Source organism: Rutidosis leptorrhynchoides, chromosome 2 (genome assembly GCF_046630445.1).
Source record: "Rutidosis leptorrhynchoides isolate AG116_Rl617_1_P2 chromosome 2, CSIRO_AGI_Rlap_v1, whole genome shotgun sequence".
In the NCBI taxonomy this organism is placed as follows: domain Eukaryota; kingdom Viridiplantae; phylum Streptophyta; class Magnoliopsida; order Asterales; family Asteraceae; genus Rutidosis; species Rutidosis leptorrhynchoides.
This window is the reverse complement of record NC_092334.1, coordinates 193,098,616-193,120,899: the sequence shown is the minus strand read 5'-3', so window position 1 is coordinate 193,120,899 and position 22,284 is coordinate 193,098,616. Positions and strand designations below refer to the sequence as shown.

At 33.8% G+C, this 22,284-nt stretch overlaps 2 protein-coding genes across 3 annotated transcripts; both read left to right on the top strand.

Annotated features, from left to right (window-relative positions):
- The first annotated feature begins 3,428 nt into the window (after positions 1–3,428).
- Positions 3,429–18,248, top strand: LOC139888502 (uncharacterized). The gene is made up of 6 exons (XM_071871507.1): positions 3,429–3,501; positions 14,367–14,851; positions 16,075–16,142; positions 16,501–17,235; positions 17,690–17,850; positions 18,136–18,248. Exons 1-6 carry the CDS (start codon positions 3,429–3,431, stop codon positions 18,246–18,248), a joined length of 1,635 nt encoding a protein of 544 aa, XP_071727608.1.
- Positions 17,358–20,658, top strand: LOC139891619 (uncharacterized). Of its 2 annotated transcripts, none has more exons than XM_071874596.1 (5): positions 17,358–17,493; positions 18,904–18,962; positions 19,214–19,397; positions 19,486–19,581; positions 20,088–20,658. In XM_071874596.1, the coding sequence occupies exons 3-5, from the start codon at positions 19,293–19,295 to the stop codon at positions 20,472–20,474; spliced, it is 588 nt and encodes a 195-aa protein (XP_071730697.1). In that variant the 5' UTR covers positions 17,358–17,493; positions 18,904–18,962; positions 19,214–19,292; the 3' UTR covers positions 20,475–20,658. The 2 variants fall into 2 exon arrangements, with proteins under 2 accessions (XP_071730697.1, XP_071730696.1); XM_071874595.1 differs by having other exon boundaries at positions 19,173–19,397.
- The last annotated feature ends 1,626 nt before the right edge of the window (positions 20,659–22,284 follow it).

Below are 22,284 nucleotides of genomic sequence, written 5' to 3'. Positions count from 1 at the left end.
GCTTACTAAAGAGATGCATATGATTAAGGTAGGTTGTGAAAGATGCCAAGGTCCTCATGCCACTAAAGATTGTGTTGCTAGTCTTACTATGGAGCAAGTCGAGAATGTTTCATATGTGAATCAATTCCAAGGAAACCCGAACTACCGAAATAATTATAATACACCTTATCCTGCTAATAATAAAAACCCACCTGGTTTCTTTCCTGTTAGAGCACCCTTCATTCCAAATTCTGCTAATGCTCAGACAGACAAGAAGTCTAATCTTGAAGAAAGCATTCTAACTTTCATCAAAAATCAAAATGAAGCTAATGATAACATAAAGGCTCAACTTTCCCAAGTGCAAAATAATCATCAAGCGTCCATTCAAAACTTAGAGTGCAATGTTAATAAGTTATTCAAACTTTTCAAGGGTAAAGTTCCTAATGAATCCGAAGTTTCTAAGGGGGTTTGCGTTAAGAAAGTAAATGCAGTCACTTTTATTAATGAAGATGACAGTGATGGTTCTGATGGGTCTGAGTATGATTTTGATAAAGGACCTAGAGAAAATGATCCAGAGTATAATAAGTTTAGAGAAACTGTTAAGGGTATATCTGAAAGAGAACATCTTGGAAGAGAAGCAATTCATGAATATGTAGCATCTAGAGGAGCTGATATAATGTGGGAATATGAATTAACGGAGGAAGAATTGTCCAAAGAGATAGAAGAAATGAATGGTGGATATCCTGATTCCGATGAAGAGGATATTGTTACTAAGTCCAAAGCAGTTAAAAGGAAGAGGACACTGATTTAGATGAATATGTGGAAAAGGTAGTTAAAGAAGTAACTCGCAAGATAGAAAAATATAATGATGAAACTGAGGAAGTCGTAAAGTTTGTTGAGTCACTAAAAGGAGATAAGCATTGGGAATATATTCCTCCCCGTAATAATAAAATTCAAGATGATAACTTGGTTGAAGGAAAGAAAGTTGTTGGTGAATTGCCATTAAATGCAACAAAAATCTCGATTTTCGACTTTCCCATAATTCGTGCTGATTCAGGAGAATTTCATATCCCTTTGTGAAATCAATGGTTCCACATCTGTTCGTGCTTTAGCTAATAGTGGGTCTAGTGTGAATATTATGCCTTTAAGTATGTTTGATCGATTGAAATTAACGACGTTAGAACCGATAGATGGAATTGTTTGCTATGGTAACACAAGCTCAAGTCGTCCGATGGGTATTGTGAAAAATGTTAAGATCAAAATAGGGTTAACTAAGTTTCTTGTTCATTTTCTTGTCATGGACATGGTGGAAAATAAAATTACACCTATTCTTTTAGGAACACCATTTCTGCCCACATCCAAAGCCATCATCAATTATTTCAGTAATACTATTATTATTCATCAAGGAAATAACAGTGAAACCCTACCTATAATTACAAGATCGAATTTAAAAAGGAAATATAATGAGTATGAAAAGAATAAGTGTGAGGAGAATAAGCCTAAGGAGTAATTCCATTAGAAGAAGAGAGATGCGCAACCGACTCTATAATCAAAAATATCTATCCCTTTATGTTTATTAAGTTTATGTTTTTTTAAATGTTTTGTTCTTTGTTTAATTATTTGATTATCAATGTAAGAGCAATATATCTCCTAAGTGTTAATTGTTTAAGTGATGAAAAGTTATTAATAAAATATTAAGTTTATGTTATACTTTGTATTATATTTAATATTCTGTTAAGTTATTTATATTCAATTCAAAAGAAGTATGCAAAAGTGCTCCGTAATCATTCTATGATCCTACAATCAAGTAACATCACTCTTTCCCTTATTTTTATTTATGTCCTTCATTTATTACGATTTTATTATTTTAAATGCAATGAGGACATTCCATAATTTAATTATGGAGAGGGAAGTGATTAATCACTTAAAAGATTAAATTTTTCCCCAAAAAGTTGAAAAATGGGTACAATTTTAAAATTTTCAAAAGTATAAATTCTTAGTTAAACTTATGTCTTTTTACTAACTTAAATCTTAATCTTAATAATAGAATACTCACAATTTTGAGATCAGATTACTTGTTTAAGATAAGAAGTTAAAAGCCGAAAATTGTGAAACGAGTGCAAACTTATAGCCACTACCATATGGCATAATAAGCATGGACCACTGAGGCAACAAAAAAGTTCTAAAAAAGGGCCAACTTAGAAAAAATTTACCAAATGTAAAGCAACTGCTAGGCATGAAAGCAAAAGAAATGAAAAGTTAAAAGAGTCCAATGAAGGCTAATAAAAGAAAAGAGTTCTAATGAGAACCATACACTTTTTAAATTATAGTTAGAAAATAAAAGAGTCCAATGATGACCAATTTGTATAAATCTTGATTAATAAACATTAGGATTACTTGTAATCCTTGGTCTGGTTCAGACTAGTCCTTGCGAATAATAAATACTAACTTCTTATTAAGACATTTTTTTGACTTTGCAATTTTACTTTAATTTAAAACCCATGATATAATTTATAAGGTTTACTTGAAGATAAGTAAAGATCTAAGTGTGGGAAATTTGATAACTCCAAAATTATACAGTTTTTAGTAACATTTTGAGGAGTTATCTTATTATTTTAGAGTCATTTAAACCCCAAAATATGCTAAAATGAGTAGAAATGAGAAAAAAAAAAGTATTTCTAATGATTTTATCAAAGTTATGTATCAAACAGGATCAAAAACACATAAAATTGCAGAAAGGCTAATGAAGCCACCGACATGGGTTCTATGAAGCAGCCAGCTTGGAGTCACATATGTCAGAATGTTCCAAAATCTCCATAAAATTGAAAGAACTTGTTGATCAAGCAAAGGGAAAATGAAGCCGTCAGCTTCATCCTGAAGCCGCCGGCCTAAAAGACACGGTTTCTCAACTTGTCGACCAAGTTCAAGTAAAAATAGAAACAAAATTAGAAAGATTTGGCGGATCTTCGAAGGCACCGGCCTTCCCTGAAGCCGCCGGCTTAGTGATGACGGTTTAAAGAAATTTTGCTTGCGGATTAAGTTTAACTTAAGAAAGGAGTCACCGACTCAAGGCAAGCCGCCGGCTTCCCACTGAAGCCGCCGGCTTCCCATTGAAGCCGCCGGCTTGACCATCATCCCTGAATGTTATAAATACAGGTCTTTGGTCTCAGTTTTTATAATTATTAGTTTTCAGAATTCAATAATTCTGGTTAGGTCATTTTTTTTAGGGTTTTCTCTAAACCCTTAAGTTAGATTTATTCATTGTAATCAAGGTTCAAGTTTTTAATTCAAGTTATTTTACATCTACCTTCTTTTTAAGGTATGATCCAAACCTTATTTTATTATTTTACTTATTTTATTTACTGTATTCGTTTATGTTCGTCCTCAACTATGAACTAAACGTTTATAGTGGTTACTTGGACGAAAACTGAATTTCATCTGGGAAATAGATGAAGCCGCCGGCCTCATCTCCTAAGCCGCCGGCTTGGTGGGAAGGATGCCGCCGGCTTCATGCTTCAGAACGTATATTTTCTGGTTCTTTTCCATATCTGTATGTTCATGTTTCTGTGATGATTATTTAAACTGTTTATATCTGCCATGATTTAATAACTTGTTTGTCATGGTTAATCATTAAATATTATGAATCTAGGATTAACTAGTAATTGATTATATAATCTTATATTCGATTCATATCACTTGTTTAGATATAGTCCATCAAATATAGTGTTTGGATTGCATGAAAATTAGGTAAACATCATTAGTAGTTACTTAACTAGTTGAACTTGAATCACACTTATATAATAGAATTCATTGTTGTTAGGCTTAATTGAAGAACCTTTGTTTATGTGTGTTTAATTGTCAATTGCATGAGAACCTGATTAAGATTAACTTTCAGCTAGTAACTTGAGTTGATCTGATTAAGTTTATTAACTTATATAATTTGTCAGTCTAATTAAATGTTTCCTTGGATCCACATCAGGTTTAGGTAATATTTATCATGTGATTATTTGAATGCTATGAATGAAGACATTAGCTATGAACATCACTTAGTTAATGTATGCTTTAGGTCCTACCTTATGAATGATATGCGAAATTTAGCTTAACCTTTCAGAGATAATGATTGGTCTATGATTGTTATCTTGCTATTTGTTAATATAGGTTATGAAATAATTAATATTCCCTTATGATTCACACGTCCTTGTAATCACTTCTCTTTTATAATTGTTTATTATAAATCTATATTTCTTGCTTTATATTTTGTTATTTTGTCGATATTAAATCATCTCTTTCCTAAGAGATAAGAATCTATACATAAAAGACATAAAAATATATCTTTAATTCTTTAATAAGATTTAAACTATTTAATAAAACAACTCTTATCCGCATCTACGATCTCTTGGGACGATAACCTAAAATACTACCTCTGATCGAGTTTTGTTGCTCGCTAGGGTGTTAAAGTGTATTAATATAGGTTTTATAAATTTAAAAGTTTGAAAGGCAAATTAAACACTACACTTTTGCACATCAGTTACCCGTGTAAGGAAGGAAAAGTCATGTAACCTCCCCTCATGCTTGCAGAGATAGTTTCTACCCTTTTAGAAGACGGTTTATCTGATTTGCTCTTATAATAAATAACAATCCACTTGAATAATAGAATGAAGCCTCAGAAGAATCCTTGAACTCAAAATAAAAGAAAGGTTTGCTTGAGGACAAGCAAAGTCTAAGTGTGGGATATTTGATATTGGCTAAAAAGTCACGTTTTTACCTCGATATTAAGGCCTAAAAATAATAAAGTTCCAAACTTTATTGCCAAAATAATCACTTTCTCGGTTAATTTGGTATATTTAGTAATTACAAAGGTGATGCAAAAAGAATCAAGTAAAACGGAGCTAAAACGAAGACTCTAGAGCGAAAATGGTGAAAGACAAGTTACGACCCCATAAAGTAAGTTATGATCCCGGGAACGAGCAAAACGATCCAAGCAAAACAGCAAACCAGGGCAAAAACGGCTTTCCATACAGCCTGCCAACATCACAAACGGCCATGCCAAATGGCTTGCCTGACCAAACAGCGTGGCCATACGGCTTGCCATACGACCTGCCAGCCGTATCCCTGCAAAAATCAAGTCTATCTGCCGTCCTGCCTGCCATCCTACCTGCCATCCTACTTGCCAGAGATACCCCCTATGCATCCCACATGCCGTCCTACTTGCCAGAGATACCTCCTATGCATCCCACCTACCGTCCTATTTGCCAGGGGTTTTTAGCCCATTTATTTACAACTTTGCCACCAAGCTTTCCTATAAATAGGTGGCACATCCCACCATTTCAACACACACCTTTACTTCTCTCTCTAAAACATCTCTATATTGTCGCTCTCTAGTGATCAGTAGGAGATTAGTTATCTCTCTACTTTCTCTCTCTAGATTCTAGAGAGAAAAGTACAGAGATTAGGAAAATAATTATCTCTCTATTGTCGCTCTCTAGTGATCAATAGGAGATTAGTATGTAGTTAGTAGTATAGGCTATCAACCATTGTAACGCTATAAATATCTATCCTTTCTTTTATTAATTTATTATAATATTCTTGTTCGATGTTTGTGATTTATTAATATTAGAAATGCTTGTTTCCATGATGTGTGAGTAATTACTTGATTTTTTGCCATGATTTATTAATGTTAGTTAGGGATGATTATCGTTTCGTACTCGCTTTCTGTCTATGATACTAAACCTCGTTATTATCGTCCTTCCACCAATAAACGTGATTAATACATTTTATAGAGTCGACAATCATAAGGTAATTAATTATCTGTATTTATAGATTGGTTAAGGTATGAACCCATCTGAAATACTATAAAGTACATGGGAAATTACCGTAGGACCAGATCAAGACATTGATCAAGAGTATAAGACTCGAAGAAATACTGTTGCAACAATAGAGTACATTGTTGATGTACTATAGGACCACTTGAGCATGGTCAAGGTTAGAAGCTATGGAACCACTATAACTATAGTACATGGTGGATAACTAAGGGATTTATTGGGTAGATTTAAGTAAGGGCTGGGTTAAATCATAAATGGGAATTTAACGTACTACAATACAAACTAAGCTTATAAATCTTTAAGGATGACTGAGAACCATCAAAGGTTTTAATTTGTCTACAAACCCTTAGATTTTACCAAACCATTGACATAAAGGAATTCGAAACACAATCATAACCACTCACTTTGGTGATACACTAAGGTGTTAAGAAAGGTTGGTTATTATATATGTATGGCTATGCTACTTTATTCGTGTGCCCAAGGTATGCATTGAATCCAAGATGGGCCGCTTATATCCTTAAACCGGATAAAGCGTCAAGAGTTGAGCATAGTCCATTCGATCAGAATCACGATAGCCTAGTTATTCGTGACATGCTAATCGAGAAATCAATTAGTAGGGAATCTAGTGTTTACACCATGGTATATCTATCAAATGAGTGTCTCCCAACCATCCCGACATTATGTTATTTTAAATCATCGTCAACCACGTCTTCTCTATCTTTAGCTATTGCATGCTAGCTAGTTTATTTTAATTATATTGCTTTAATATTTTAAATACAATTATAAATCAAATCAACCCAATTATAGCTTTTACACAATTTGATATTCCGGATAAAATTGGTGTCTATAATAAACCGGTTGGACTTGGTTGTTGGATTTTCTGAAAAGTCGCCAATTTATTGGGACTAAAAGGATCCTGCCTCTCCACACAAGGTGTACCTGGCCACTAGTCTTGGATACTAAATTGTGTACAAACCCATCTTAATCACTAAATTATCTGAATAAGCTCTGTTTCAAATTCAACCGCTCAAAGAATGACCATAGGTCATATTTGCCCTTGCTAACCCATAGGAAGGAATAATATTTAGGCCCAGCAATATATAAATTTAAAACTCCGTTGATAACTTTGTATCGACACCTGATGACCTAACGACACCGCATAAACAAACCGTCCGTTTCGAGCATGTTAGCCCCTTTTTCTCTATTGTTTTTGGGGTAAGAATACATGCTTACTAGTTTTTCTAAAACTTTATTATACGACAGATCACATTCCTACTTTCTTTTTAAACGTTTATTGTTTATACTTAGGATGTGGATACATACTGTTTGAAATAGATTTTACAACTAGACACGATTATATAGAAACAAACCTTGTATTGCATGAGTTACAAACCGAAAAGACTTAGCTCAAATATGTTAAATTGCATAGGCAAGAGAGAATCATATAGACAGATCTGTTGGGTTTTGACAAACCTCACCCTAAATATTGAGGTGCATGTTACTTCGTAAACGATACACTTGGTCAGTGTACACTATTATAGGGTAAATAAAATCGCGTAGGAAAATACTTGTGGTGTTAAGCTTCACATTTCAAGTGCTCATGAGGTGCAATACACTTTAAAGACTATCATTGATAAATATCGTGGTCTACAAACATTTGAACAATGACATATTTGTTGTCTATAAACAATTGAGCTATGACATAATTGTTGTCTACAAGCATTTGAACTAAGACATGGTATTGTCTACAAACATTTGAAACAGGACATGGTGTTGTCTACAAACATTTGAAACAAGACATTTTGTTGTCTACGAACTTTTGAACTACGTAACTTTTGTGGTCATTCTTTATTACTATTGTGGAACTAAACCTATAACTCACCAACTTTATGTTGCCCTTTGGCATGTATTAATCTCAGGTACTGGATGATTTGCTTCCGCTATTTGCTAGAGGTTTCATGCTTGGATAGCTGGAGTTCAGCTTTTGTTTCAAACACTATTATTCACATTTTACATTTACTACTTATGTTTTAAAAGTGTAATGTGTTGTCTTTTAAATTACTTACTTATTTTGGAAATTTTTTAAATAATAAATGTGAATACTTCTAAAAATGTCTCATGTAGAGGGCGTAACCGTTATTGTGGGACTGATGATTAACATCCCGTCAAGCGGATTTTGGTTGGGTGTTACAGTTGGTATCAGAGCTAATTATTGTAGGGATCTAGGAATTGCATTACTGTGTCTGACCGAGTCATTAGGACGCATTAGTGAGTCTAGACTACAACCCGACTATAAATTATTACGTATTAGTGGTTTCATTACTACATACATATGTATACTATGTGTGTACTAACACTTATATCTATTACTATCCACTGCAATAATAATTAACCATTAGCTATCAATACCGTTGCTCACTACCTATCGCTACTTACTACTATCACTGCTATGGATCAGTACTGTTATCGCTTCTTATCACTACTATTGTCTCCAATACTCGTACTAAGCTCCACTACTCGCCACTTGTGTATTTTGATTTACATAGTGTTGATTTTATTGGCACTAATTTGGTGTGCTACTCTGTTGTGAAGAAACACCATTTGACCTTGAACACATTGACGTGAACAACTATTCATTCATTTCCCGCGGGACACACACCTTCAGAGGTTGCACAAAATCTTCTCGATTAAATGCGAGTTTTGTTCGAGATACCATTACACCTTGTTCATTATTCGTTCTTCATGATTATATCCTCTTAAACTTTATGAAGTGATGCTAGAATTGAGGCATGAATTAGTGTAATAGAATGACGCCTGATCAACGTGGTTATATTACGGTAAGTTATACCGAAGTTCTAATGGCTCATGATGGTGATGATGTCTGATCAACCTTATCACCACCATGTACCATTTGATCACATCGAGACCCTGGATATTACATAATCTGAGGCCCCACTCTTCTTCGTTAAGTTTTTATACCATCTTTATGCTTCTGATAAATGGTCAGCTGTTATTCAACTTCAAAATATATATAACTACATGTATACTATCTCATTTTGTCCAATTTTAACAATCAACTAGAAAATGCTCGATGTGGCTACACCAAGAAGAAAACTTCTTTCATTACACACATACTTTTCGCGTATGGGAATCTTCTTATCCCATCCCTCAATGGTGATGGACTCGACACACACTATACTAGTATTCACCACAAGAGTGCAAATTTTAACAAACTTTTACGTAAATCATGAAGTCGAGAGACCTAAGCAGAGCATTCATGATACCTTTCACGTTCAAATTCAGAGAAACATTTAGCAGAGTAAAACCTTAGCGTTCATATCTTTGAGATAGGCATAGACGCTAAACTTCATTTCATCGAAGAGTCCATAGAGGTTTTGGACAGTGAGGATAAATGACTCAAACAAAGCACAATTCATATAGTCTGAATTCGTTGGAACACTCGTAGAGAATTCGAGCTCACGTGAGAGCTAGAAGATCAAATGAAATGAAAGTACCTGCATCTATTTCCCAAACACAACATCGAGGGATGGCACTAACCAAAATTTCGGGACGAAGGTTTCAATAACGGGTAGGTAATGTAACAACCTGACTTTTTTCATTAACTATCTGTTAAATACTTAACGACCATTAGTTAAATTCTATGTTTTTCGACGCGTGATCTTTTTTTAATATACTACTTTAATATGTGCTACATATACATGATTTCATACTTGGTTTAGAAGTATGCAGGAAGCTTATAAAACCTTAGAAAACATTACGTTTAGTGAAAACTGGAAAATACTTCTTTAAGACAATGAAACGAATGATAATTCACTTTTAATAATTATTTTATAGAATAATTATGTTTTAAAAGTACTTTTAAATTATTAGAATATTTATAAATTAAAAGCGCGGAGATTTCGTTAAACGCTCGATTCTCGTTTCGGTTCCGGTTAACGACACCTAACAACGAATTAAATAATTATTAAGTAAAATAATTATTCTATATAATTTATGAATATTAGAATTCTTTTATTAATTAAGATAAATTAATTTAATTTAAGAATCTGATAGAATTAACCTTTAACGATTCGATTCACGTTTTCGATTATCGAAACATAGAAACGGACCATAGAATCGTTCTAGCTAGCCAATAGAGCCCATGGGCATATCATTCCAGCCCCAATGGCTACCCACTCCCTTATGGCGCATACTTTTGAGTTATATTGTGGCCCGTTTCTTGTTTAGCCCAACCCACCAACAATTAAGCGCTTAAACCTTTTAATCCATCACTTAAAATAATAAATAAAAAATAAAAAAATGCAGCTTCGTCTCCAACCAATCACAATTGACTTCAGCCTCCTTCCCTATCAAAAAGTTGACATATTCAAGGCTTAATATCATCATCAATTTCTTGCTTGATTGCTAGATAAATTACATATTCTTGATCCCCTCGACGAACTCTACGCATCTATGCCAACAACTATATGATTAGGGTAAGATTCAAAAAATCTAATTTTCCATATTCTATTGTTTTTCATACTTATATAGGGTTGCGATAGAGTCTATGCTCAAGTCTTCAATTAATTGTATGTGTTGTTGTGATTTATTGTTCGATTGTATGCTTTTATTGAAATCACGAAATTTGATCTGACCAAAATCAATTTTTTCATGCCCAACTTAACTAAAATAAGTACATATTTGGATTGCTCTCAAAAATTAATAGTTTTGTATATAGATAATGCGCGATTTCGATAAACGTTTCTCAAGATACGTGCAATTAGGGTTTTAATACAACTTCATTCTTAAATCTGATTTTTCTGAGATACTGTGACATTCTACTGATCTTGACATGCTTATTATTGATTAAATATTAAATTTTCATTTACATATTGTATGGTTTCGATTTAAAGACCGAAAGTTATGATTAAAACGGTTTCGGTATGATTTCTCGTGTAAACTGATTTTCTAGATTTGCATGCTTTAGAATTAAGTTATTTATGATAAAAGAAATTCTTGTGAAAAATTATTAAGTATGCATCTAGATTTGCGTGTTTTCAATTTACAGAGCTTAAGTTATGACCGAAACAAAATAGGGACTTCTTCTTCGTGTACAACCCGACCTTTGTCTACAGAAGTTGTGATTGTGAAAATTTGGTAAGAGGGATTGACAATATCTTTTGGAATATGACTTTTAACATGTTTAGAAAGACCATTCAATTGGCAGTATGTTTACGTGTTGTCCTATGTGGTATAAATGCATAACATGAAAATCCGTTTCTTAATTGGCTTAAAATCTGCTGGTCAGAATTGTATGAATAAACTGAACCAATTGGGTACACCAACAGATAGCATATTTTCATAGAATACAATTTGGATTTTTTCCTAAATTCTCCCACTGGCCTCATGTTATTTTGATTTTTCTAGAATTTGTTATGGAATTCACAATTCTGGTGCGTGTGTTGAAACTGTTATGTGCTACCGGTACTATAACTATGTTTCTGTAATGCGTATAATTGCATGGCTTAAGTTTTTAGAAAACTTAAAGACTAATTTACAGGTTTGGAAAATATCATGTTTTCATGTTATGCTCTAAGATATATGCATGTTTATCTGGGTAGTGGTTACACGTACGATTATTGTAAACGACTAGAAACGCTAAAAACCATAAACTGAAGTCAAAACCTTTTTGGTTGACCAATGTTTGACTATTTGACTAACTTAAGTGACCTACTGAGATGGTTGACATTTGTTACCATGTTGACTATATTTGACTTGCGTTGCCTTGCATTAACTTTCGTTGACTTTTATTGTAACCGTGAGTCGAACTTGAGCATTAGGACTATGTGCACCCTATGGACTGACCTAGCTTATTAGACACTTATTGACCATCTTACTTTTTTAGGTTGAGTCTGTGGGTCAAGGACCTACGTCTTTTTATCTATTGTGCTATTTGTAGCTGCGCTAAAGGTGAGTTATAGTCCCCTTTTTCTCTACTGTTTTTGGTCTGAGAATCCATGCTTACTAGTTTTTCAAAAGTTTATTATACGAGATCACAATCCTACTTTCTTTTTAAACGTTTACTGTTTATACTTGGGATGTGGATACATTCTGCTTGAAACAGATGTTACAACTAGACTCGATTATATAGAAACAACCCTTATATTTCATGAGTTACAGATCGAAAAGCCCTTAGCTTGAATATATTAAATTGCCTTGGCAAGCGCAAATCATAAGGACAGATGTGTTGGGTTTTGACAAAACCCACCCTGCATACTGAGGTTCATGTTACTTCGTAAACAATACACTTGGTCGGTGTACACTATTAAAGGGTAAAGGAAATCGCGTAAGAAACTACTCGTGGTGTTAAGGTTCATATTTCGAGTGCTCACGAGATGCAATACACTTTAGAAACTATTATTGATAAATATCGTGGTCTACAAACATTTGAATTATGACATATTTATTGTCTACAAACATGTGTTGTCTAAAAACATTTGGAACAGGACATGGTGTTGTCTACAAATATTTGGAACAAGACTTTTTGTTGTCTACAAACTTTTGAACTACGAAACTTTTGTGGTAATTCTATATTACTATTGTGGAACTAAACCTATAACTCACCAACTTTATGTTGATCTTTAGCATGTCTTATTCTCAGGTACTAGATGATTTGTTTCCGCTGTTTGCTAGAGGTTGCATTCTTGCATAGCTGGAGTTCAGCTTTTGTTTCAAACACTATTAACCGCATTTTATATTTACTACTTATGTTTTAAAAGTACAATTCGTTGTCTTTTGTATTACTTATTTATTTTGAAAACTTTTTAAGTAATAAATTTGAATACTTCTGAAAAACGTCTTATGTAGAGGGCGTAACCTTACTGTAGGACTGATGATCAACATTTCATCAAGTGGATTTTAGCTGGGTGTTACAGAAGCAGCCAGAGTAATTAAATCATATGAACATTTTGAGATATATAATTCGTCACCAAGCTCAGGAACCATTGCTCCTACATTATACATACAACAATAATCCACCAAAATACCGTTTATTTCCATCCATACGACTCTAGCATAGATTCCACGCCTTTCATCCAATGAGATTACTTTTAAAAATTCCACCCCCTCTACTTATAGTACCTTTGCAGATGTTTTGAAAACTTTCTATGTTTGAACATCTATCTACGCATCAAAACTTACCCCATAAACAACATTTAGTTATATTTGCAATTTTTAAGCCATTCAACTAGTTAAGTTTTGAAAAGGAATATCCTGTCAATGATCTGTACACTACTAGAAAAGTATAAATTGGGGACGACCTTTTTCGGGACGACATAATGTCGTCCCCAAAAATAAGGAAAACGACAAAAAATGGGCCAGCTTTTTCTGAGACGTTTGACCAGTTTTTTGGGGACGACATTTAGGGACGACATGTCGTCCCCAAAGAAATTACCATTTTTCATTTATTTTTTTGGTAAAAAACTGGCTCCAAAAAGCAAAAAAAATCCCGCCAAACTTTTGGGGACGACATGTCGTCCCTAAATGTCGTTCCCAAAAAAAGAATTATATTTAATTGTTTTTTTGGCGCAGAAATATTTGGCTCCAAAGGTGGGAAAATTTCGTGCTATTTTTTGGGGACGACACGTCGTCTCTAAAAACTTTTGGGGATGACATTTGTGGCGCCTTTTGTGGCGCACCAGCGCCACTAAAGGTCAAACGAAAAAAGGTTGAATTCAACTAGTAATATTATTTTCTAGTATAAGTATTGCGTCACACACTATCATACTATATGGTTGTCCATTTTTATTTATTTTTTTATTAACGATCCGTCAAAAATTATTATTATTAATATTACTAGTTGTTTTTTTACTTTAATTTTTTATTTACTATATATTCAATTTCAATTGTGGATTTATCATTTCTCATATGATGGTTATTTGTTAGGAAGTGGTACAAGTGATAGTTACTTGTAGATTGTAGACAAATACGAAAATCTGAAAGACAGAAATTGTGTATGTTGGCACTTCATCACGAATGTTCATTCATACATGCATGAATTATGAATAACATAACGTTTACAATAAAACTTACACGTTGGTATCTTATTAAGAAAATTGGACAAAACTTTGTCCCACATTAAACCAACTTGCACTACAGTAGTACTAATATATTACAACAATTAGAGTTTTAATAATAATAATAATAATAATAATAATAATAATAATAATAATAATTAGTTCCACCAATAATAATAATATATATCTGTTATGTAATATATATATAATGGTGATGCAGGGGAGAATAATCAGAGAAGAAGTAGGTGTACTTGTGTACTTTAAGTTTATACTTTGAACTCAACTCCTCCTTTATGTTTTGAAAGATACTCGCTATCAACCCTACACAATTATCTTTTATCATTTCCAAAATTAGAATACGTAGAACGGAGTATGAAACAAATACATGATGGATATTAGATTATTAATTTTATTAACTCAGTAAATTGTTAACATGAATATGCTTATTGGTCTTAACGTGAAAATGATGAAGTTCACTTGATTTGTGTAGTTTATATGACGATTGATAAGAATTGGATTGGATTACGAAATCGAGTTAGTAGTGAGTTTCTTACTGGTCTTAACGCGTTTATTGCGAGGTGTGAAAACCATTTAAATGATATTGGTAAATGTCAGTGCCCGTGTATTACGTGTGGTAATACGAGAAGACATACACCTCGTGAAATTTACCAACATATTATACGCAATGGGTTTGAACCTTCTTATAAGATTTGGCGGCATCACGGTGAAGAATTACCACCGCCGCCAGTAGTACACAACACACCAGATCCCCTTAGAAATTTCTTGCACGATGTTCAAGGGGAAACGATTTTAGAATTCACCGAGGAAGGATCGAATGACGATGAGACTATGAATGACACGATCGAAACTCCGAGTGCAGGTCTGGAGGATTTAATTGACGCCACCCAAACCGAGCTATATCCTGGTTCCAGGCTGTCCTCATTAGAGTTTTTAGCCAAGTTAACACACCTTAAGGTCTTGAACAGATAAGTCTTGAACAGATAAGTATTGCGCCACTAAAGGTACAAACGAAAAAAGGTTGAATTCAACTAGTAATATTATTTTCTAGTATAAGTATTGCGTCACACACTATCATACTATATGGTTGTCCATTTTTATTTATTTTTTTATTAACGATCCGTCAAAAATTATTATTATTAATATTACTAGTTGTTTTTTTACTTTAATTTTTTATTTACTATATATTCAATTTCAATTGTGGATTTATCATTTCTCATATGATGGTTATTTGTTAGGAAGTGGTACAAGTGATAGTTACTTGTAGATTGTAGACAAATACGAAAATCTGAAAGACAGAAATTGTGTATGTTGGCACTTCATCACGAATGTTCATTCATACATGCATGAATTATGAATAACATAACGTTTACAATAAAACTTACACGTTGGTATCTTATTAAGAAAATTGGACAAAACTTTGTCCCACATTAAACCAACTTGCACTACAGTAGTACTAATATATTACAACAATTAGAGTTTTAATAATAATAATAATAATAATAATAATAATTAGTTCCACCAATTTATCTCGTGATGGCCTCACTACATAATAATTAGTTCCACCAAGTCAAGAGCATATATTACTATATCTCTACCCCACTACATCACTTCCACCAATTTATCTCTATTAATTTCTCCGTAATTAGTTCTTATATTGCAATCAGTCACTTTTAATATATTATTTGGACATTGCCACTTCTTTACCAATAAAAAATAACACTGCCACTTAATAATTTTCACGAAAAATTAAATTTCCCTCCACCAAATTTATGACTCCCCCCAAGTCTAAGAGAGTTAGAAAAAGGTAAAAGGAGTTTTTCATGGTTCCAGTTGTCCAAAAGTTAGAAAATAGAAAACCATAACTTTTTTCATCTTCATTTCCATCTCTGATTTCTCTGCTTCTGGCGTTACACTACTGTATCAAGGTAACTCACATCTCAGTATCTCACTTCTTTCTCTAAATCTAAATGTAAATCTCTAGTAATTTTTTGTTTATTTTTTCACAATAAATAGAGTTAACGATATGAAATTGATTTTTTTTTTAACAGAACGATATGAAATTGATTAGTAATGTTAAATTACAAAGTTTTAGAGATACATCAGTTTTGGTCCAAATTCTTTTAACTGTGATATGTGAAGTATTTTTGATTTTGATGTATTATAATCATGTAAAGTAGCAAACTGATTTGGAGTCAGGGGCGGAGTTAGTAGGGTGGCAGAGGGGTGCTTTGCCACCCCCAACTGTGTTAGTATATATGTATATGAATTGTGTTTTAATGGCTATATAATTGAGTTTAGAGTGACAATTTTGAAGTTGTAAAGTGAGGACAGAAAGAGTTGCAGGTAGAGTTTAGAATCTGGTAGGGATAACAACTTTTTGGTGAACTTCCAATCAACACCCCTCATCTTATAATTATAGTTTACTTTTGTCCTCGTAAATTTAACACCATGTCATTAAACTCTATATAGATTGCATTTACATGTTCAAATCTAACTGAATACGTAACTGTTTTTAAAGTTTTCATGAACTTAAAAAAAGAAGAAGCAGTAGACGCACTTAAAGTTTAAATAAAAAATACTACTTAAATTGTTATCGACCAAAGATATCCAGATTTTGCACAAGAACCCAGAAACGTTCGATTAGGGTTGGCTGCCGATGGTTTCAATCCATTCGGCAACATGAATACGGCTTATAGCATGTGGCCAGTAGTACTGACAACATACAATACGCCTCCGTGGATATGTATGAAAGAAAGTTCTCTCATGTTGACTATGCTAATTCCTGGTCCTAAATCACCTGGAAAAGATATCGATGTTTACTTGAGGCCTTTGGTTGATGAGTTGAAGGCTTTATGGTCCGAAGGAGTGATTACGAGAGACTCAGTTACAAACACGAATTTTATAATGAAAGCCATACTTATCTGGACCATCAACGATTATCCTGCCCGTAGTAGTTTATCAGGTTGGAGTGGCCAAGGTTATAAAGCATGCTCTATATGTAACGAGGACACTCCTGCAATGCGTGTGCAAAACAAAATTGTTTACGTAAGTAATAGACAGAACCTTGAAATGAATCACCCTTACAGACAAAGCTTAGAATTCAATGGTAAGGTTGATAAAACCAAAAAACCTAGAAAGTTCAACTATAAGTATATTGAAGAACAACTCAATTCGTTGTTGCCAGTTGGTAATCCCGGGAAAAATCATAAAAATGTTGGTGGAAAAAGAAAACGTCCCCCTAATTGTCCGCACAACTGGACTAAAATTTCTATTTTCCGGGAACTTGAGTATTGGAAACATCTTCCACTGCAACACAATCTAGATGTTCAAATCCCTATGTAAATTTGTCAGTAAAGGTGTGCACAAAACTTTGACCTGCGAAGATCGAGAGAAACTTCATTGGTATGTACTCGACAACTGTGCTGACATCGACGAATACAACTGTGCTGACATCAAGCAAATAGTTTTTCTCTTTCCCTCTTGTTCCCATCGTGACCAAACACCACCACCATAACCCTAGCTTTAATTAATGAAGAAGATGATGAATTCAAGTTTTATATTTCGGATTTCTTGCATCTCTAACATCTAGCAACAAGGTTTGTCTCTGTAATTTTGTATTTAATTTTGTACTTGATTCATGTTAAATTTAGGGTTCTTGATATAAATATTAAATGATGCAATTGGTGCTTGATTCTTGGATTTTGTTGATGAAATTACTTGTTAAATGCTAGATTGATGTTAGATAATTATTAATGGTTGTATGTACACTTGTATTTGGCCTTAAATTGCAAGGAACATTGAATTTGGGGGTGCACAAATGGGCGGACAGCAGCTAAAAGCTGCTGTTGCTGCTGTTTCTGGGCGGCTGACCGCCGCTGCCGGCTGCAGCTGGCGGCCAGCGGTGGTAGTTGGCGGCCGGTGGCGGTGGTTGTCATTTTTTAGTGCCCGGGACGGTTTAATTTGATAGTTTGGACCTCGACCCATTAGTATAAATTATGTTTGATTCGGTTTCCCCATCGTAAGACCATGACCCATTTGTTAGCTTAATTTTGGGTTAAAATTGTATAAGTGTGTTATTTTACTTGTGGAATGCTAGATTATTATTGTTGTATGTATGTGCTTGATTATTATCATTTTAAATGGTTAAAAAAACTGCTCGAAACTCGATTTTTGTGGGCGAAAACGAGAGGGACAGCAGCTACATTGCTGCTACTGTTTTGCGCTGCTGTGCGGGGCAGTTTCTGCTGCAAATTTGCAGCTGGAGCTGCTGTTTGCAGCCTTATATGCTGCTGCTATGTTGCGGTTCACCCACCGTGACGCGCAACGGCTTGGCGTGGACGGACCCCGATGACCCGTATACTTGTTTATGGTTCGTGTGTTGGTTTGTTCGCCCGTTTGACCCCGTTTGACCATGTTTGACCCTCTTGGATTATATTGTGTCAAAATGGGTATTTGTAGGTTGTGATACGTACATGAGGTCGTGTCAAGTGTATATGCATGTTTCAATATTTTAAAATGGGTTCTGAGCTTATTTGGGTTGAAGTGAGAAAATTATGATCCATTTGGGCCACTAGTGTCCAGTTGACCCATTTGTGTGACTTGACATTGTGTCTGCACACATATATACATATATATATATATATATATATATATATATATATATATATATATATATATAGATATACGCGATCGCCCGTTTTGACTGTCGACCGATTTGAATGAATTAAGTGATATGTATATGTGTAAGTGTATATATATATATATATATATATATATAGTGTATGTATATATATATGTGGAAGTGTAAGTGTATATATTTATGTATATAGTGTATGTATATATGTATATATATGTGTAAGTGTATATATATATATATATATATATATATATATATATATATATATATATATATATATATATATATATATATATATATATATATATATAATGTAAAGTAGTTGGTAAATGTGGTACGGTTTACTAACTTGTTTAGTGTTTATTCTCAGGTGATTAAGACGAGGAGAAGACTCGGTGACATTAGACTACTGAGTTTTGCTGGCGATCGGTGAGTGGGTCTATCTCCGGATAGAGTTTGAGTAGCAAGACGTGCTACTGTTGTTTACTCTATTTATTAGATTAGTGTTATATCCGATTGCCATGTTTAGATAATGGTTAACATGTTAGTGAATTATTACATGTTGATGATATTGTGTGATATTATATGCTGACATGTAATCGAGATGTCTTTTACATAATTAATAAATTTTATAAACAGGACTTCCGCTGTATATTAAAAAAAAATCAGGGGTGTTATAGGTACGCACTTCCCAATAACCTTCGAAACCGACCCCCACCGAATGTTCAACAACGTCTATGGGACCCATTTGTGGACCTAATGCTTTCAAGTAAATTCCGGGCTCGTTCTGCGCAGAACAAGAAAAATAGGGCGAAGATGGAATACGCCAGTACGCAGGGTAGCAGGTCAATTGCCGACCGTGTGGTAAATCCTATTTTTAACTTTAGTTTATGGAAAATATTAATACGTGTCTGTAAATTTTAAATGGTCAAATATTAATATGTGTTTGCAGGCCTCTCTGGATCCTCCGAGTCTTATCGAAAACTTCAAGAACAACCACACTTTTAAGAAAGGTGGATGGAGTGGGGATAAAGCTAGGGTGAACCACGTAAGTACTTACATATATATATATATATATATATATATATATATATATATATATATATATATATATATATATATATATATATATATATATATATATATAAAGTCAAACGAAGTCAACAAAAGTCAATTGGGTTAAAATTGGGTTAAATTTAGTCAATTGGTCAATATGGGTTAAAATTGATTTAAATGAAGTCAATTGGTCAATATAAGTATATGTATATGTATATGTGGGCCAAATGGTCAATATGGGTTAAAATTGGGTTAAATTGAGTCAATTAGTCAATATGGGTCAATATAAGTATATGTATATGTATATACGGGTCAAATGGTCAATATGGGTCAAATGGTCAATTGGGGTCAATGTGGATTAAAATCGTCCCCAATTGAGTCATTTAGTCAATATGGTCAATATAAGTATATGTATATGTGTATATGGGTCAAATGGTGAATATGGGTTGTCGTATTGTTATATGATAATACTAATAATAATATTTGTTAACTATGTAGGAAAAAATGTTGAAATTAAAAGAAAAATATCCGGAAAGGAGTGATGAAGTCATTATGTTGGAAGTTTTAGGCAAACGTCGCGGGTACCGTCGCGGAGTGGGTAAAACGTTACCCGGATCGGCTAGTACATCATCTTCATCATCAACTTGTCAAACAAGACGACCACCACCACCGGGTTCCGAAAACCCATTGCTAAAGGAAGCGGTATACGATACTTTTGCCTTTAACAATATGGCAATCCCGCCCCAATGGCAATCTTTTTTCCCAACCCCCAATCAAACTCAAGAAACCGAAGGTGAAGACGAAGGTGATGACGATGAAGACATGGAAGAAAGTGGTGCGTCTCAAAGCGAAAGTGATGAAGAAAATGAAGATGAAGCAAGGTAAGTTTGTAAGTTTGTTTGCTATTCGGATTTGGTTTAAGTTTGTAAACTTTGGATAATGTTTTAAGGTTGTAAACTTTGTGTCGGATTGTAATCTTTTAGTATTCGGATTAAGTTTGTAACGGTTGGATAATGTTTCGGACATGTTTTAATTAATGTTGAGCTTGTGTTTGTGAAATATATTGTGTTTTGTGCAACAGGTTTTGATTTGGTTTAAATGTGCCGTTTTTACGGCTGGAAAAGCAGTTTTTAATCGGCCCAAAAACGATAACAGCTTATTGGGGACGACATGTTGTACCCTTTTGTCGTCCCCAATTACATTTTAATATTATTATTATTATTTAGAATGAAAATAGGATATTTTAATATTATTTTTTTAGAGACGACATGTCGTCCCTAAAGAGTCGTCCCAATTAGATTAAAAATATTATAATTATTAATTCGTTGGAAAAATGATTTTTTTAATATTATTTCTTTAGGGACGACATGCCGTCCCTAAAAGTCGTCCCCAAAAAATGGACAAGATTAACAATTGAAAAGTCAAAGTGGGTCCCACCGTCGTCCCTAAAAAAAATCAGTCGTCCCGAAAAACTTTTCGCGACAGAACACTGGGGACGACTTTATGGGGACGACATGTCGTCCCGCAAGATTATTGAGGACGACATGTCGTCCCTAAAAACAAAATTTTGTTGTCCCCAATTGGGGTTTTTCCAGTAGTGGTACGATCTAAGCTTTCTCTTATCTCATCATCCAGTTGAAGCTCAAGTTTCTTACGTGCGTCACCATATTTCTTCTTCTCATTAGCATAAGAATTACTTTTAGTTTTCCCATATGGAGCAGAAGGTCGTCTGTAATCTTGCCTTGAATTCGAGGATTGTTTTAAAATTTCTCAAACCCCACTCTCACCTTCCTTGCATGTAGCATCTTCCAGTCCATATGACAGATGGCGTCCAAAGTTTGTTCACAGCTGGCAAAGTTAATGAACGCATAATTATGACCTTCTCTCCACGCTATATTAAGAATTCATCAAAATCTTCGAAAAGCGTTGTTGGTCACTAAAGAGTTGGTTGATCTAGTGATGTTACCCAGATACACCGTCGAAAGCAAATGAAATTGACCATTGCCCTATAGTATGAATTGATTGGTTATATGTACTTCTAGTCGAGAACTATATAAATAAAGGCCATCTAAAAATAATAAATCTATACAACAACAACAAAACCCAATACCACATGAGTGGTGTATGAGGGAGGTGAGATGTAGACAATCCTTCCCCTATCCGAAAATAAAGACAAGTCATTTCTCCACCCAGAGTGAAACACTCTCAAAAGTAGAGAAAGTCATCTCTCTCTTTATTCGACGGATAAAGAGATTGCTTCCGAGAGGACCTCCGGCCTTTAAGTAGGAAAAAGTTTTATTTTTAAATAAAATAAAAATAATAATAGACGCCATGAAAATGGTAGAATCAAATTTCCATGGGTTTTAAATCCTGCCTAGAATTTAATTTAGGCTCTAAGAGTTAGTCAAGTCGCCAATAATTCGACGATTATTGTCGACTCAATAGAGTCGTATAATAAATCTATACTCTATATTAAAATAAACATAAAAATAGGTCATCTAAATCTCAAACTTTAAATCTTAGCCATCTATTCATAAATTCCCATTAGATCTAAACCCTTAAAAAAATCATTTCATGATTATGACCTCATAATCTCCAAGTTTAATAATAATGAGACTAAAATACCCTCAACATTAGAAAAACACGGGATAAAAAATAGAAAACTGGGTTTCTTCAAAGTTCAGTTCATTGACAT

Excerpts from the sequence above, each read along its gene's own strand:
- LOC139888502 (XM_071871507.1), top strand. The coding sequence starts at position 3,429 with ATGAAGCCGCCGGCCTCATCTCCTAAGCCGCCGGCTTGGTGGGAAGGA. Across the intron at positions 14,852-16,074 it reads CCAAGTTAACACACCTTAAG|CAAACTGATTTGGAGTCAGG; the intron begins GTCTTGAACAGA and ends CATGTAAAGTAG. Across the intron at positions 16,143-16,500 it reads GCTTTGCCACCCCCAACTGT|ATATCCAGATTTTGCACAAG; the intron begins GTTAGTATATAT and ends TATCGACCAAAG.
- LOC139891619 (XM_071874596.1), top strand. The coding sequence starts at position 19,293 with ATGCTTTCAAGTAAATTCCGGGCTCGTTCTGCGCAGAACAAGAAAAAT. Across the intron at positions 19,398-19,485 it reads GGTCAATTGCCGACCGTGTG|GCCTCTCTGGATCCTCCGAG; the intron begins GTAAATCCTATT and ends ATGTGTTTGCAG. Across the intron at positions 19,582-20,087 it reads ATAAAGCTAGGGTGAACCAC|GAAAAAATGTTGAAATTAAA; the intron begins GTAAGTACTTAC and ends TTAACTATGTAG.